The sequence below is a fragment of the Scylla paramamosain genome, chromosome 21 (genome assembly GCF_035594125.1).
Source record: "Scylla paramamosain isolate STU-SP2022 chromosome 21, ASM3559412v1, whole genome shotgun sequence".
Taxonomy (NCBI): Eukaryota; Metazoa; Arthropoda; class Malacostraca; order Decapoda; family Portunidae; genus Scylla; species Scylla paramamosain.
This window is the reverse complement of record NC_087171.1, coordinates 22,270,767-22,289,321: the sequence shown is the minus strand read 5'-3', so window position 1 is coordinate 22,289,321 and position 18,555 is coordinate 22,270,767. Positions and strand designations below refer to the sequence as shown.

At 39.2% G+C, this 18,555-nt stretch overlaps 1 protein-coding gene across 4 annotated transcripts in view; it reads right to left on the bottom strand.

Moving 5' to 3' along the window:
• Positions 1-206: 206 nt before the first annotated feature.
• The window catches only part of LOC135111255 (unconventional myosin IC-like), a 50,609-nt gene continuing 32,260 nt past the window's right edge, over positions 207-18,555 (bottom strand). For all 4 annotated transcript variants that reach the window (XM_064024467.1, XM_064024469.1, XM_064024468.1 and 1 more), the window contains exons 2-22: positions 16,267-16,411; positions 15,862-15,977; positions 11,274-11,344; positions 10,787-10,995; positions 10,280-10,459; positions 9,629-9,841; positions 9,316-9,414; positions 8,692-8,852; positions 8,315-8,484; positions 7,724-7,857; positions 6,941-7,108; positions 6,677-6,815; positions 6,145-6,376; positions 5,680-5,910; positions 4,880-5,057; positions 4,490-4,592; positions 4,222-4,349; positions 3,679-3,900; positions 3,368-3,468; positions 3,009-3,111; positions 207-2,747 (exon numbers count right to left, since the gene is read on the bottom strand). In XM_064024467.1, coding sequence (XP_063880537.1) covers positions 2,733-2,747; positions 3,009-3,111; positions 3,368-3,468; positions 3,679-3,900; positions 4,222-4,349; positions 4,490-4,592; positions 4,880-5,057; positions 5,680-5,910; positions 6,145-6,376; positions 6,677-6,815; positions 6,941-7,108; positions 7,724-7,857; positions 8,315-8,484; positions 8,692-8,852; positions 9,316-9,414; positions 9,629-9,841; positions 10,280-10,459; positions 10,787-10,995; positions 11,274-11,344; positions 15,862-15,977; positions 16,267-16,392 — 3,099 coding nt within the window. In that variant the 5' untranslated portion in view covers positions 16,393-16,411 and the 3' untranslated portion in view covers positions 207-2,732. The remainder of the gene's footprint in view (positions 2,748-3,008; positions 3,112-3,367; positions 3,469-3,678; positions 3,901-4,221; positions 4,350-4,489; positions 4,593-4,879; positions 5,058-5,679; positions 5,911-6,144; positions 6,377-6,676; positions 6,816-6,940; positions 7,109-7,723; positions 7,858-8,314; positions 8,485-8,691; positions 8,853-9,315; positions 9,415-9,628; positions 9,842-10,279; positions 10,460-10,786; positions 10,996-11,273; positions 11,345-15,861; positions 15,978-16,266; positions 16,412-18,555) is intronic.

Here is an 18,555-nt window from a genome sequence, read left to right as displayed (position 1 = left end):
AGGCAGGGCTGCTGGTGCTAGGCGCTCTTTAGCCACGAGACCATCGCCGGGGAGCCGCCCCGCCGGAAACGGAACACAAGGACCATAACGATAATCAGGTTCATAAGTAATTGTTGGTGCCTTTCCAATCAACGATGGAACTGTTGATTTCCTAATAAATCTAGTATTCAATGGACTCATGATTTTGATACAAATTAAAATACATATCATCTTGTAGGAAATTTACTTTGACATAATATAAAGCTCACTGAAATACTGTAAAAAAAACAGTTTTGTTACATAACATTCACAGGATTCACTTACATAATATTCTAGGTATGGTCCACATTATTCCTATCTAAATATAAGTATAGTTATTGCATTATTATTGAAGAACTCAGGCACTGTGTACTTACATAGTACTTTGTCAACTTTTAAACACAAAACAAAAATTTGATTATATATATATATATATATATATATATATATATATATATATATATATATATATATATATATATATATATATATATATATATATATATATATATATATATATATATATATATATATATATATATATATATATATATATATATATATATATATATAATTTTTTTTTCTTTCAGGGAAGATGGTTTAACAAACATGAAAATCTCAGGATAAACTATCAAGGATGCCCCAATTATCACACTCCTTTTCAAAATATCACCTAGAATTAACCGTGTTAATGCCTTTGATAACATGAACTACAAGTCTTCCATATTACAGGCGTCAAAATATTCTTTGAAAACAGTGACAGGGAAGAGCCAAGGATGCACTTTTCTGCATTATATACACTATATCACAACTTATGAACTGTACAGCTTTTATGACTAGCACATAAAATTGATAAATAATAAGTACATATTATGAGAGAGAGGCATAGCTCACATACAGTATAACTAACCCAGTAAAACTGTTCCATTACAATACACTTGGTCCTAACAATAACAAACAGTATATAACATCCTTAAATGCTGAGGATCAACTCACATGCTACACTGAATCATGTTTCAATATGGCTGTGATCAAAGAACTAGCAAAACCTGGGAAGATTATCACATGGCACATTAAAACTTTATAAAACAGCCAAAATATAGCGTTCATCTACCCTAACAAGTTTATGTAAATCCATGATTTGTATGCTGTGCAAATGTGGGTGAAGTGTAATCAAGTCTGATGATAATGAATACAAAATACAGGAACATAAACAGCTTACACCATCTCTTCAGTTTCACTTAGCTGAGAGATACCACTCTGGCTAACATGACAGTGTTATAACCATTATATATTTATCAATTCATCAACAAATATGTGATCAAAAAGTTCACAGACTGTTTCCATAATAAATGAACAATGTGGGTTGTGGTCAGTCACACGCAGCAAAAGCAAACAATAACTTCTATCATCCAGCATATCAGGCATTACTGAGCTCATTGGCAACTGTGGTATAATAATTCATGTGCTCACTTGCAATGTCACAGTGAACTTTAAACCTGGGCAACTAGTGCACATCACTTTCTATACAAGATTAAGAAATTAAGCAACAAGACTTGAAATAATGCAGCAAACCTACAGCAATGAAACAAATGATATGAGTGTTGTGTTTTCAGTGGCATTCATTCTTCAAGCACAAAATATCACTCCAGGATGACAAAGGATGAGTGATCCTCTATAAGCACAAACCCATAAAAAGAAAGTCAGGATTAAAGGAGCATCACCAGGGAAGTTACTGATATTGTTCCTATAATCTTTACATCTAATGTGAATATGCACCACACTGCTGCTAAGTTTGTGCCTTAGATCCTGACATCATATTGACAAATCGACCAGTTACATTTTGTTGAAAGTGCAGTTTAAGGCACAGGAAAACAACAGCCACTACTTGCTGGATCTGGGTGCCTGTGACCTCTTCATGTGGCTCAAGATGGGCACCAAGAATAAAATGCAGCACAAATCACAAATGGTATCTGATATATTTTAGTAAGATGTGTAGGAAGGACTCCAAACATGACAGAATGGAAGCAATACGTTGCTGTATGAGATGACTGCACTAAAGAGAACGATTGCAAAAGTTATGGCATGTATGATTAGGTTTCACAGATGTAGTCTCAGAATTTTTTGATCACATCTCATACTGCAGCATTATTTGACTGTATAAAAAAGGAAGTCTAATATTTCAATCATGGAAAGTTACAAAATGCACCTTCTCATTTATAAAAATACACTGGCAAGACTGCATAATATGTAGGCTAGCACCATATTGCGAGATGACTTGAAATCTAAATTTTGTTTCCTGGCATCAAAATATGTTCAGAGCAAATAACTATTTTAACAAAACTGTATAAAAAAAATTCCTAGGATATGTAGTAAAAACATAACAAAGTAATGGAAAGCTTCTTTGAAGTAAAGAAACAATCCCAACAAAATTTCACTTCGACATATTAGTACGTTTAGTAATAATGATTATTCATCTAAGTTCATGAACCAAAATAAATCTAGTCTATGAGCTTTAATGAATAAGAATTGTTTACATGTTATATGATGATGAAATAATTTGGCAACACAATCAGACTATCTTACAATATTTGCACACTGCATCTTCTGTTACCTTTACTACCTAAACTTATCAGGAATGGTTGTCTGGTGAGTTTCATTATCAGTAAGTTAAGTCATCTTGTGCCATCCTCTTCCCACCATCACAGGTGTCTTCACTGTCCAGCCATCTACAACAAAGGAAAAGTTTAGTCTATATTTTTGATAATGTTTATCATTAGTTATCCACACAAAACTCCAAAACAATTTACCTTTGACACTAACTTTTCTTCTGTTACAGTCCTTTCTCAACTCCCTGGATATATTTTGCTGCTTTTCCACAGAACCTCAAGTGAATGAATATTCATATTTTCATGCCAAAGAGTTAAGGGGACAGTGATACTTTGCCTCAAAACAAAAGAAGAATAACATATCAAGAGCTGCACACTTACCACTAGAAGCTTGCCTTCCTTGTTCTTGTTTATAGTGGTGACGGATGCTCCACTGTTGAGCACAATTGTTCCCTGTTTTCCATTCTTCATTGTGTGGCCAATGCTAATAGGAGAGAATATCCCAGTGTCATTAATGTGATAATGTGAAGTCTTTAAGATCAAGTTATGAATGTATAAGAGCACTGGTACATAATTTTAAAGCTTTAACTATCCTACACCTTTATCCTGAGTATGAGAAGCTCCCATTACCTCAACAAGGATGACACACAGAAGACACGTGTAGGAAATCTTTAAAAATACCTAATTATGTTCTAGTACTCTCAGTTCCTTATTAACAAGACTGTACAAAGGAAACTTACCAATCTGTGGCTGCAATATTGAGAATCTCAGTGTTGTCACTCACAGATACGATTTTTGTCACTGCCTCAATCACGTTTGGCACATTGATGATCAGGTCACCCTGCAGATTTCAAAATTTTATGATATTTCAAAATAAAGAAGGAATATATAGCACATATGATACATGTATATGGCTTTTATTTGGAGTATATCACAGTAAAATGTTGCTTTTTACAGGGACAAAAAAAATATTTGTACAAGATGTGTGATCATTTTATGAGTTTGCTCCATTATGCTGTAAGGGTAACCTACACCTACAAGAAACACCAACCTTTTCCTTTTTAGCATTTTCAGGAGGAATCTGTATCAGCATCAGGTTATCATTGTTGGGTGACACATGAAGACCTTGAATTTCTTTCAGAGAGAATCTGTGCTTTTGCTTGAGCTTGTTTTCCTTGGCCTCCAGCAGATACAGGGCACCTGTGGTGATGACCAGCAGTCGGTCTCGGGGTTTGTATCCATGACGATCATACTTAGTGCATGGAACACTGTACTGTAAAGTATTACAGGAAAATAAAATAAGCAGGTTCTTTTAGAGAGCATGACAAAAATCACGTCACACATAAACTTCCTCATTCTTTGTATAGCTGAAAGTACGTGAATACATAAAGCAAGAATAGCACCAGATTCCACAAATCATATAAATGTTACAACCATTACCAAAATACTCTTTAAAGGTCTAGCATCTGCCAAAGTAAAGATCTCTCTGCTTTGTCAATACACCAGACTGACAACCAATGGCAGGAAATATCTCAAAATACTAAATATATACTTATACATATATTATAAAAATGAAATTGATATGCCTACATACCTTTGTTTTTTCCCCAGATGTCTTGATTATTCCTTCAAATCCAGTCTTCATCAAGGAATCAGATGCAGGGTCAAGTCGTGATGCCATGAACCAGTTGGGTAAGACAAGAGGGTAGCTTGCTTTCTTTCCTGTGTTTTATATAGAGAGTTAAGTACAGTATTATAATGTGTTATATATTTGTCATATGCAAGCTTACATTATTCAGTTTAATATAGGATGTCCCTTACATTATGCACATGACCAAAAAGAGTTAAAGTGAAAGACAGACCTTTGAAGAGTTGCTCAGCCAGAACCTTTTCCTCAAACATGGCGCGCCTTTCTGACGACAGTGCCCTCACATACTTCCTGGCCAGGTATGTGCGGTGGAGATCCTACAAAGAATGATCATTACTAAATAACACAGCACATTCACCTCATGACATAACATGCGTAGCCTGTTGTCAATGGATCCATCCTTGGTGTCAGCATTGTGCTGAATATGTAATGATACTTTTTTAGTGAGTCTACATAAACTGTTGCAATACTGACACTTCCTCTTCATGGTTATTTCTTTCTAAAATAATTTTTTACTTTCCCTGAAGCCCTGAGATATAAAAACAAGTGATAGAAACACTACCCTTGCTTACTTACAAGGTAATATGTACAGACGACCTCTCACCTTCAGCACTACAGAAGCCTCAGTGCAGGAGCCTGGTGGTTGAGGCCACCGGCGATCAAGAACATTCTGGGGCAGGGACTTTGCCAATCTCAGCAGATACTCACACTTGACCAGCTGTTGGAATCTCGCATTGGTGGGGTTCACTGCCTCATTGCGAGTGATGAAGCCTTTCACGAACCTGAAAAAAGTAGGATTGATCAAGAGCATAAGAATGCAATAAAAGTAATAAAAAGATTTCCTAAGAAGAAATGTTCTTCCTCAAAATCCTAATGGTTTTATGGCAAATAAAAGGGAACAGAATAGGTATTGTAGTACAGAGAAAATGACAGATATACTTATGTAGATAGATATATAGATATGTATGATATGATCTAATGTATGCAGACATATGTTCCAAAAGAGCAATTCTATGTACAAAATATATGCTCTACACAGTGTTACTTCATTGTAAAAAGAATGATCTTTGTTCCTATGAGACAAAATAATGAAAATATCTGACAGACAAATCTGAATGAAATAAGTGACACTGCAATGTAGATTATGCAGTAAGAACTCCCTGCAGTCAAAACTACCTTTAGCAGATGGTGTTTAACAGATTTTCTCATGAATAATAAGACTGAGAAACATTACTGGGTATTGAGAAATGCAAGTTTTCTACATTTTCAAAGTGCTGGTGCCAGTTCTTACAACAGGATGCAGCAGAAATACTTTCCATATTTTGTCAACTTTTAAAATGTGGCAGGTATTTCTGTTGCACCCTGTATCAGCATATACATCAATAATCTGCTTACTAAACTTACCCTCGAATAACTCCTGCAGCCCATTTTCTTTGGGCGAGTAGCCTTGCAGCAGCAACGCGCCTCCAGTGCTTGGCCAGAACTGTGACTGCCTCCCGCATTTTCTGGTACCTCCTCTGATACACAAAGGCTTTCCACTTGGCCTGGATCATCGTAGCCAGTTCACCTTTTCGAACCTGAAGGGTGTCTTCTGTCTTGAACAGTGTCCTGGGCAGCCGGATGAACAACTTGCTCCTGAAAATCATTAAATATTCATTTGATGTACTATCTATCTATCTACCAAACTACCTACTAAATCTTTGACATATTACTAATCTGTAAGTGACAACAACATCCTCAGTGAAGCCCATACCACACTGCCTCTTTGTCTTTCTAAAATAGCATGTTTGTTCATCAACAAAGGGGAAATCATAATAAGAAACACCAGAGATAGAGACAGATCCATAGTCAAAGAGAAGCACTACCTACCTTCCCATGCGGTAGTCATCAGGATGGTAATTGAGGTGCTTCACAATATTCAGCACTCCATCCTTGGGTTGTCCCTTGTAGTTTGGCCAAGTTGATGGGCAGAGTGACTTGTACCTCTCCAGGAATATCTCATAAGCTCTGCGGTAAGCAAATCCTGCTCGTCTCACCCGCAGATTTTCCATCAGTCCAAGATATTTGACTTGATGGCTCACCCTCTCCTCATTGAAGCTGTCTGAAAGAGAAAATACTTGCTGGCATCACGTTTGTATTACAATGCTTCCTTTCTCCTTGGCTTTGTAAAAGGGAGGATGTTGGAAAAGGAAGCTTTATATTTTTACAAAGGGGCAGTGATATTTTGGTGACCCTGAATAGGGATTAAGCTAAAAAGAAAAGGATAGCAACAGAAAAAACCTAAATGCTACAGATATTTCCTTTTTAAATGTTTCCAAGCAAAAGGATTAATAAATGATAAGCTTCATTATCAATATGCTAAAACCCAATTCAATGCACATATTGAAGGATAAGGACATACAGGAGCGTTTCTCATCATTGGGTTTGATGCAGCGGATGTATGAAGGTTCCTTAGACATGAGGATGGTCATCAGCTCTCCCAGACTATTCTTGAACTGTGTGGCAGCAGTGTCAGGTCTCTTCTTTCTTCCCAATTCCTCCTGAAATAGCAAGTGGTAAAAAGATTAGGAATATAGGAGAGTTGTTATGCTGCAGCTCAACACGGGACAAAACAAAGAAAAGAAAAAAAATGTGTATCTTATCAGTCAATTAAGTAACTTCTTACCTTAGGAAAGACATCAGTGATGATTAGATTTGAAGTGTGAGTCATAACCTCTTTCAGGTCTCTGAAGAGAAGATCATTGTTTTTGTCCAGGAAACCTTGCACTCTGTACGCCACCTCTCCAGCATAATGCCGCAGTCGAAACTCATCCTTATTGATGGTCTTCTTCACCTGGAGGCAAAGCACAAGTGATGACCAACTGATCCAAGAGGCCTTGACTTCACAATACATGAAGTGGTACAATATTCAAATTTAACTTAATCCTGAACACACACATGGTAACAGCTACAACTAAAAGTATATGGCAACAAAAACAGGCAAGAGTGTTGCCCTTAGTATGAAGAGTACTAAATATTCTAATACTTCATCACTGCATCTTACACAGGATTCTTCTCTTGGGCATACAGAATTTACCGTCTTTTCCATTATTCAGTAATTTTTTCCAGCTCCACCAGTGTTACATATCATATGCATAACTCGATTACAGTTTACTCTCTATACGTCCACACTGCAGCTGTTACTCTGTTCTTAAAGTCATCTGCTTGATACAAACTTTCCTCCACCCAGCAGGCATTGTCAACTTTATAAGGCAGTGAACTCCAAAAAACATGTATATTGAAGGATAAGGATTTACAGGAGCCTTTCTCATCACTGAGTTTGAAATTTGTTGCTTACTGTCATGAATCTAACTCCTACTGAGTTGCAAAAAATGTAATTCCTAACTCTACCTACAATTCTTAGGAAAAACAGTGTACAGCAGCTTCATACAAACCAGCTTGCACTTACCTTGGAATTATCAGATGTGTCATAACTGAAATAATGTTTGTGCTTTGCCAAATGAGAATTCATCTTTGCTAGGAAGGTGGCATCTGTTGCATCCCCTGGGCGGAGGCACTCCTCATCCAGCAGGGAGATGATGCCTGTCAACCGTGGTAAACTGTGAGCAGTTATGAAAATGTCAAAATGAAGAATTCAAGACTGATGACTATAATTTAAATAAAAGTCAATACATGAGAAAATACTGCCTATTCTGAGTATGAGGAGGATCACTGGATACATCAACACCTTACATGAGCAATATGGTAATGTCATTCTAAACATGAAGGCTTAGAAAGAGGTCAAACATCATCATTCAGTGAGTTGAATGATGCAGGAAAGTGAATTAGTGTACTATGATGCAGCCCAATGAATCTAACAACTGACTTAAAATCTGTTGTATTTGTCAATACAATAAAAGATTAACTGAAAAAACACAAAAGAACATTGAAGCAGTAGTTAACAAGAGGAAATTACAAAAGTAGTAGTTACACAACATGTTACAAAGAAAGTTTCCTGTGTCTTCATGATTTCATTCCCATGTCTTCATCTTAGTACTACCTTTGTGCTTCTCCTCCACCAGGTCACAGATGATCTTGTTATCAAAGTAGTCCACTTGTTCCCACTCAATCCCTTCACGCCGGTACTCGTCCTGCTCACTCCTCAGTGTCAGCTCAATGAACAACTGCTGCAGTTTCTCATTGCAGTAATTGATGCAGAACTGTTCAAACCTGAAAAAAATTAATTTCTATATTACACCTGTCAGATTGTTCTCTTTTCTTTTGCTATGATGAAAAAATCTCATTAAGGTTTCCCAACCCCATTGCTTCCTCATTTCCTCTTTTCCTGCAACACATAAGATATATGGAGATATGTATCCTATGCCTTGTGTGTCAGGGCCCTAGATATCTATTTTAATCTGATGCAAATGCACTTACCCATTCTTGTCAAATATTTCAAATCCATAAATATCCAGGATTCCCAAGAGAGTCTTCCTCCCAGTCTCTTTGTTGTGCAGGGTGAGGTTGAGTCTCCTCACCAGCCAGTCAAACACTCGCTCGTACACAGACTTGGCCAGTGCATCACGGGCATACACCGCCTGAAACACAAGTCGTGAAATACTCACTGGGACTCAAAGCTGGATGTGACCTGTGAGCTACAGTCTTTACAAATTTCCTCATGTGAGTTTTGGTTGGTCTTGATTCTCTTCTTAATACATATTTTCTGCAACTACATAATTTTTTGCTGTAGTTTCTATTTGGGATGAGCATAATGATTAGACTTTTTTTATATTTACTTTTGTGTCCTTGGCTGGACTCCCAAACACACGAGAGAGACAGAGACAGAAACAGAGAGAGAGAGGGAGAAAGAGAGAGAGATTTTTACTGGTCATTTAGTTTATACATTACATACACTGAAAACAAAGAACAATAAGGCCAGATCCAGGAATCCAAAGTTTCAATTGGACCTGAAGGTTTTCCTACGAAGGATGTACAGCAATGGACTGTTGAGCCATGAAAACTATACACACAAGAGCATACAGAAAGAGAGCTGCTTCCCACCTGCTCTGGGTTGAGGGGTGATGTGACAACATCCCCACGTGCCTCAATGGTGCGGTGAGTAAGGGCCATCAGCAGCTCCTTGCTCTCGCACCCTAGTAACTGAAAGGAAAAGCAGGTTCACTGTATGGGGATCAGTCACACAGCCTGGACAGAACAGACAGAAGTAACCAAATTATTTTCATATTTCTGAAATGGTAAAGGTTGACAACAGTGAAACATTTTGAAACATTCTCCTCAATTCAATGCAAATCCAATAACAAACATACTCAAAATCAAATTGTAAATCAAGATGAAAAATGACATGAAGAACTACCTTGCTGCAGTAGTTAACAGGTGTCTCGTCCACCACCTTTGCCAGTCCATCATCATTAACTGTGAAGGTGACGTTCCCCAGATGCAGGATAGCGCCAATTATCCCCCAGATAGCCGTCTTCTCATCATCTCCAAAGTTTAAGATGTCTAAAGCATGTTGCACAGCCTCAAAGTCTCCGGAGTCATTGATAGAGTCTACATGACAGCTCTTACCCTGAAAACAAGCATGCAACACTTTATTATGCCAGCCAATTTGGGGTGTTGATGTGTGTTAATCTAGTGGTAGTGTTCAAGGGTTGTGTGGTTCTGTCAGCTTCTCTAATTGTTCACTGTTCACTATTTTGTTTCAGTTAATGTGTATTCCTTGCCTCTACACATTCTTCTAGTCTATTCAAGGCATCTATATTTGTAGGAGAGAAGTTGTACTGTTTATTTTATCATTCAAACACTTCCCCTTACTTAATTTTTCCTTTGCATCTTAAATAAGCAGCCTCTCTTTATCTCCTCAGTGACAAGTATTTTCTATCTATTTTTTGCAGTGTGTGTGTGTGTGCGTGTGTGTGTGTGTGTGAGTGTCCCTTCTCAAGAAAACTGATATAATGCAAAGAGATATCTGCATTGTGAGACTGGATGTAAAGATGATCTACGTCACCTGCTTGAGGTAGAAATAATGGTCTGGATTCCTCTCAAGGTGCAACTTTTCAAGAAGCTCTGCTGGTCCTCCTCCCAAGAGCTGGTAAAAAATATGGAAGTTCCTCTCACCAACCTCCTGGTGCACCACACGGGACTTCTCCAGCAAATAGTTCAGGATGTGGCCACCAACTGGATCACCCTGAGAATTAAGAACAGTGCAAATATGTCATCAAAGAATCTTATCATCGTAATGATCAATCTCGCTGAATTGAGCACTAAAATGTGGGAATTTTGGACAGTCACAAGAAATGAACAATTGAAAGCTATGGAAGGAAGATCAGTGGAGAGACAGAAGAAGACCTGCAGAGGATGTATGGAGGAATGCATGAGAAGAATGAACATCAGAGAATAGACTGTCTACAATCACATGTGGGTGAGATTCATGAGTTGCTCAACCCCATATAGAGTTGAAAAAAAGGGATTAAATGGAATGACGGTGACAATGATGATGAATATCTACACTCACCTTAAAATTGAACTCAATATCCATGTATTTTCCAAAACGCGAGGAGTTGTCATTCCTGTTGGTCTTGGCATTACCGAACGCCTCCAGTAGTGGATTGCTCTGCAGGAGTTTGTCCCTCACACGGTCCACCTCTCTGCGGTGAAGCGAGGTGGCCGCCAGGAACCTCAACACCTGCTTGCTGGCCTCTGTCTTCCCAGCACCTGACTCACCTGCAGAAGCAACAAACATGAAGACATCATAACAAACAAATTAAAAGTGTTCTTCAAGTGCCCCTAAAAATGAGATTTTCCTTTTTTTCTTTTTTTCAAATATATCTTCTTTTTTATAGATCATTATGGCTATGATACTGACAAGCAGTGGATAATGATGCCATGTAACCTGCATCACATCAAGGCTAATTTTTCAAGTGCATTTAGCAAGAATGAAAGTCAAATGCTTTTAATGTACTACAAATGCTTTAATGTACTACAGTGGATGTGAGTTTTACCTGAGATCAGGATGCAGTGGTCAATGACTTCTGAGATCATGGATTTGTAGGCATTTTCAGTGATGGCAAACCTGTAAATAGTAGTCTGATTAGAATTAAGTATAGCAAAAGACTGGATACTGTTTGCATCTAAATCCTTATGATTTTGAAAATGAATTACTTTATCTGATGGGGGGAATTCCTTGCCTGCTTCTGTATTTCCTCCTTCCTATGACTTGAACTCTTTCAAGAGGGAGGTTTCAAGACATCCTTCAATTTTGGATGACACTTTTGACCTTTCTTTTGTTACCGGCACTTCAGTGGGCCCCGCATTTTTTTTTTTTTTTTTTGCTTGTTTTGTTGTTCCTGGCCAGTGCCCCTCTACCATAAGAGAGAGAGAGAGAGAGAGAGAGAGAGAGAGAGAGAGAGAGATGAATCCACGTTATCAAAACCGCGAGGAAGTCTCGGGTAGCATATACTGGCAAGTTTTTAGAAAGGTTGTGGTGCACGTGAAGGATGCAAGAAGATAGTGCTCGATAAAAACTGAGCGAAGTGACGTAATGCTACTTCCTTCCTTTCTAAGTACGTTCTCTTCGAAAATCAGTTCCTGTCCTGAGTGTCATTTTCCTTTCCTATCAGATCTACTTCCTTTACGTAAGCTATGTTTAGTTTTTTTTCCTACTTTTCGATCTATAATTAGATTTCCCAAGGGGACATCTTCATCGAAATCAGCCACACAAATGAGTAATCTCCTTCCTGAAGCTAACACGCTCTCCCTCCGCCTTCCCTCCAACATGTCTCTCTCAACTCATCTCCTTTCAGAGGGCTTCATTCCTTTCTTGAGAGCGCCGTGCCTTTCAAGTTTGCTCCACTTCAGTTCTTCGTTGCATGAGAAACGGTCTCGTGTTAAATTCTATCTGTATATCGTGTGTTTGTTTAATAGTGTGTGTGTGTGTGTGTGTGTGTGTGTGTTACAGCATTATTCTACATACTTTCTTTTCAAGCCTGTTTTTGTTTTCCATCAAGACGTATTACCTCAAAGCAAACTAATCGATAACTTTTTTTATTATCATTATTTATCTATTTTTAGAGGGTCGGTGTCTACGTGGCAGGTGTTTTACTCAACTCTATAACGTTCCCCTGTTTCCCCCACCGAGGAGGCGCCGCTGATATTTCAGAGACGATGACGTTTGTCCCATTACGACCATTTCCTGTACCTAATAATAAACACAAAGCTGTAATTTTGACGAAGGTTGCAAGGCTCTTTCCTGAATTCTAAGGATCTTCTCCACCTGACCTTCTTTTCTCCTTTGAACGGATGTTTGACACAGGTGTGACCTTTGGGTACATCCAGGCCTTCAGTTTATTACTTCACCTGTATGAAAAAACACGCTAGGTAACAATTGGCATTTTACCAATATGATTATGTTCGTCTGTTCCAGATAGTGTTCTTTATGTGCTTTTTATTTCGTTTTTATTTTTATTTTTTCTTACGTGCACATGAGGCTAAGTAAAAAAAAAAAAAACGGGGGAAATGCTTGATAAGATTGCTGCTCCTATAAAAATTAAAGAAAAATATCGAAATGGAGGAGGATAATTTGGTTCCAAGATATGCCGAAACTCCTCTACAGGCAGAGTTCCAAAGTTTAATAGTGCACGTTTACATATTAATAAACTTTCTACATCATAATCAGCATAATCATAATCAGTGTGGCGTGACATCTATTACATCAATCTCTCGTAACCTACGGCCCCTCGCTCGAGCACCGTCCAGCCAGATACGAGGATGTCAAAGGAGCAGCAGAGAGCGAAGTGTGATGAATATAGACCCACTTGTAAAGGCTTACATTGACTGGGGCCTTATGAGTGCCTTAAAACCCGGTCATCAGGCGCCACTCCAGATCTGTCGCAACAAGTAGTAGGTTGCCATGAGGAAGAACACGATGGAGGAGGAGGAGGAGGAGGAGGTCGTGGGGGCAGTTAAGGAGGGCAAGGGGAAAGAGAAGGAAGGGAAAACTAGGAAGAGGAGGAGGAGGAGGAGGAGGATGACGAATAGGCTACCACCATCACCACTACCACCATCACCAGCAGCCACAAAGATTTAAGACTATCATTTAAATTACTTCTATAATCACCGCCACTACCACCACTAGATACCCTGCACACACATGCCCAAGTTAAGTCTCCCTTCTCGTCTCCCAGCTATCAACACAACACTTTAGGCAGTCAACACAGCAACAAGTGAAATAAACATTCAGGTCTGTATCATCTGGGGGTTGTCTGTCACTCTGTCAGTCTAAGCCATCCCAGAGGTAGTGGTGGTGGTGGTGGTTGGAGTATATCTCCTACCAGCCACGGTGCCTAAGAACTGAGGGTCCCTTGTTACAGGACCTTCCAAGACAGATACCCAGAGTCTTTCCCAGTCTGGTCTCCCACACGGACACTTCATCTTTTGTCTCCTGATTAGGCTTGTATAGGGTTTCTGCTCAGTTCCTGTCGTGTGTGTGTGTGTGTGTGTGTGTGTGTGTGTGTGTAATGGGTACGTGCATGTGGTGGTGTGTGTTTGGGGAGAGGAAGTTGAGGAAGTGGGGTGATGTTTGCAAAATCTGTGTCGAGGAAGTTTATATAAGAATTGACACCGCCTCTCTCTCTCTCTCTCTCCTAAGAATATCTGTATATCTTATCCATATTTTTTCTTAGAACATAATGATGATTCGTTTAAGTTTGTATCTATATTTTTTTATAACTAACTTTTAAGCAATTATCAACATCTCATAATATTAAACTCAATATAACAAGGCACCATGAACTGAACTTATTGCGACGCCGAGACACGTCAAGAACCAATTAATCAATCACTAACTCTCTCTCTCTCTCTCTCTCTCTCTCTCTCTCTCTCTCTCTCTCTCTCTCTCTCTCTCTCTCTCTCTCTAGTCAGAAGAACAGCGCATATTTTAGGACGGAAACCATATGATTATGTGAAGGAGTTTATAAGTTCAATGATTTAAAGCACTCCACTATAATCTATTAATTCTAGTGGATGGTCTTGCGCTGGCTGCGTGAGATGTGGTTCCTGGCGCAGCTTGGCACATACAAACAGAGAGGAGGAGGAGGAGGAGGAGGAGGAGGAGGAACCTTGAAGCATCATCATCGTTGTCTCTCTCTCTCTCTCTCTCTCTCTCTCTCACATACACACAGGAACTTGCAACACCCCATCAAGAGAATTAGCAGATATTACTTAGGAATGTGAAGGAGTGTGTTTAGTACAGTAGAACACAGGATTTGGTGATATGGTAGGGAAGGAAATGCTGGAATAGGACAATAGGGAATATTCAGAGAGAGAGAGAGAGAGAGAGAGAGAGAGAGAGAGAGAGAGAGAGAGAGAGAGAGAGAGAGAGAATCTACAACTAGGAAACTAGGAAAATTTACAGGGAATCCATGTAGATCTTACATTAATTCATAAGAGAAACTTCATGAACTGGTCAGCATTTGGATGGTTGGCCGAATGAAAGAATAATGTGCTTGAGTAGTAGTAGTAGTAGTAGTGGTAGTAGTAGTAGTAGTAGTAGTAGTAGTATAACATAAAAAATGAAACACGGACCTCAAAATAAGCACATTACAATCATGAAATAATAAATAAACACATGAAAAGTGAAAGACTTAAAACAAAAAAGTAATCTGTGTGTGTGTGTGTGTGTGTGTGTGTGTGTGTGTGTGTGTGTGTGTGTGTGTGTGTGTGTGTGTAAGGTGGGTCGATCAGCCTGATAAACGACATGACCTCGTTCTTGTCTTGGTAAGCTTAGCGTTCTTAGCCGTCACTGATAAAGCTTACGCGATAAACCCACGCAAGTTGGTTATCACTCTTCTTATCGGGAGGGAGAGAGAGAGAGAGAGAGAGAGAGAGAGAGAGAGAGAGAGAGAGAGAGAGAGAGAGAAAGCCACTCTAATAAAAATAAAGAAAAAACATCACTCAGTACTTCTAATAAATGTACAGCAAGCTCCTTTCGAGTTAACAGACCGAACATGATGTCATTAACTCATTGAGTACTGCAGACATCTTTCAGACTTAGTCATACCGCCTGTTAGTTGGTCTTAAGTAAAAAAAAAAAAAAAAAAAGATAAAATTGTGTCTGATGAGTAACTAGATAACTCATAATCATTTCATAACAATAAAGTATCATTCTCAACTCGATAATATCCTCTCATGACATCCAGACCCTAATGAGATGAATGCCGTGTTAATGAATGGGTTATTTTCAAAGTTAAACAGAGCGAGAGGATGCAAACTCATTCAAATACAAAGCATCACTGACAACTGCAAATCTTTCTCAAACTAACGAAAAAAAAAAAAAAAAATCATGAACCCACTGTGCTATTTTAATTTAATAGCTACAGTGCGTCTAGGCGTTCAGATCTAAAGAATCAGACAACCCATAACAAGAAGACAGACGCTGACTGAAGACGCAACAAGTTCTGAAGGATTAAAATGAATACAAACAACTACAAGAGGATGAAAATTAAGAGCAAACCTAAACTACCTGATAACTATATTGAAAGACATCGGGGCACAGCAGGAAAAGTACAAAGAGAAGGCTAAGTAAACACTCACACGTGGGGCGGCACCTCGTAGAAGTTGACATTGCGGTACTTCTCCAGGTAGCTCTCCGTGTAGATGCCCAGATCCTTGTACGGGTTCACGGACACCACCACCTGCCCGATGTACGTCTGCGGGCACGGCAAGAACGACGCTGTAGTGCACGGTACAAAACTACAGCATCTTTAGTAAAAACCTGAACACACACACACACACACACACACACACACACACACACACACACACAAAGAGAGAGAGAGAGAGAGAGAGAGAGAGAGAGAGAGAGAGAGAGAGAGAGAGAGAGAGAGAGAGAGAGAGAGAGAGAGAGAGAGAGAGAGAGAGAGAAGAGAGGAGTAGAAAAGGTAGTAGTAGTAGTAGTAGTAGTAGTAGTCATAACAGCAGCAGTAGCAGTAAACTCACGTAGATTAGGTTCTCATAGTAGCGCTTCTTCAGGTTGTCAATGAAGGCCGCTTCATTTAGATAGTCCTCCAGCAGAATGGCATCAGGCACGCCAGTCTTCTCCCGCCCCTCCAACACACTCTCCATCCTCTCCAGCGGCGAGCGCCTGCGTGATAACCAACAGGGTGAGAAAAGAACCAGACTCGTGCAAAAAGAGGGGTGGCAGGGCAAGGCAGGAGGCGAAACACTCCCTTCCCTCGAGACCAGGTGTGTTATAATGAGTGTTTGCATTCATTTGCATTCAGGTATAAATCTAGTAAAAATACTGTATGGCGCAGAATACTAGTAACTTCTAAATTTAGATGATTCTTTTTGACCTCTCCTTTGGGACTGGCACTCTTAATGGGCGTTTTCTTTCGCTCTTGGCCAGTGCCTCTCTTACACAAAAAGAAAATGCATTTACTAATATGGTAGTTAAACATTCATAGCAATGTAAAAAATGCAGTTCATATAGAAAAAAAAAACGAGAATAAGTAGTTAGTTGTTTCTTGCAAGCTGCATAACTACACATAACAAGTGCGTAAATAATGAGGTGCTTAATGGAAGAGTTTTCAAGCAGTGAACTCGTCTAGTAAGTATGCAGGTCAGTAATGTACTGGTGTAATGGGGAGCACGGGGACCTGTAGGCTGAATATGTCACTGGGCCTCCGCAGTGATCGCCTTAACAGATCCAGTTCACATTGGAAAGTTTTACTTCAGGATGATGTTCATATTTATGCGTGAAAGGATGACAGAACATGTGTGTGTGTGTGTGTGTGTGTATGACAGTTACCATCAGTGAAGGCATCTTAGCACCCTGTCTCTCCCTCCCATCATCCACCACAATGACGAACCAAGGCAGCACATCATTTTGCACACACCACACGCCCACACCTGCACGACACCCATGCGTCCCCCACGCCGTGCCCCACCATACTCATCACCCTCCCAGTGGCATTATTCTTGCATCCCCCACCCTCCAGGAACCTCTTATCAAAGTCCACCACCACCCACATCACCAAGACCTGACGGAGCTTTCAGTAGTCGTAAGGAAACTAATAACACGTGTAGCGACCTGTAAACCTTTAAATCTGAGATACAATAGGATTTTTATATAAGGTGTTATTCTCTGGTATAAAAATTTGAATTATCATTCTTTTTTTTTCGGTTTTTACGTAGTTTTCCTGGTGAGTTAAAGTTAAGACAATGTTTTCTAAAAGAGGACTTTGGAACCGTAAACCTGAATGAATGCCCTTCTTAACCTCAAACCATGGCCAGGATTCGAACCCGTGCGTCTGAGAACTCATAAACCCCTACACGCGCGAAGCACCACTGTAACACGGCGCCGTTCACCCTTTACTATAAAATAAATGGTTCATGTAATTGCCTAAGAGCTTCTGATATACAATGTGTATTTCTAAAGACTTCTTTCTGAGTTATCTAATTGTCCTGAAAATTTCTAATACATAAATCGACGTTTTAACAATCTAATTGGCTGGGACATTCAAACTCAATCTTCTCCCAGTCATTTGGTTGTATAAAAATTACTACTACATAGTCTGACCTTCTGGTATCCTATCTTATCTTATCGCATCTTAACAATCTCCTTCACTAATCGTTGCCTGTGCGTGTCTAATGTACATTTAATTCACGTTTAATTAAGTGAGATATTCTGATACACTTTAATTCAGTATATTTAGTTACAAGGATACTGATGAATGCTCGCAAAGTTCATGGTTTTCTTTCTGTTCCGAACGCTGTCATAAGGTTTGCTACATAAGAACATTAGAGCATAAGAGAAGCTGCAAGAGGCCAGTAGATCTACACACACGTGGCACTCCCTGGATTACACATACCTACCTCCTATATCTACCTATCATTCCAGTCTCATAATTTATCTAATCTTCTCTTAAAGTTCCCTACTGATTCGACACTAACAGCCTGATTACAGAGACTATTCCAGTCACCTAGCACTTTATTTGAGAACAATTTTTTCCTCTTAATTACTCTATCAACCTTGCAAAACTACCAAGACCATATCACTCTTGTCAAATCATATATGCCACTTAAATACCCCTATCAGGTCCCCTCTTACTCAACGACACTAAAGATTGTACATTTAAAAAGCTAAATCACCTGAATATTAAACATCTCTTGCAGTTTTTAGACATTCTCCTCTGTCCCACACCGTACAGCACCTCAGACTTGCCTCAGTTAGTCAGTCCCGCTAGCAACGAGACTCGACAAGGTGAAGGAGGAGGAGGAGGAGGA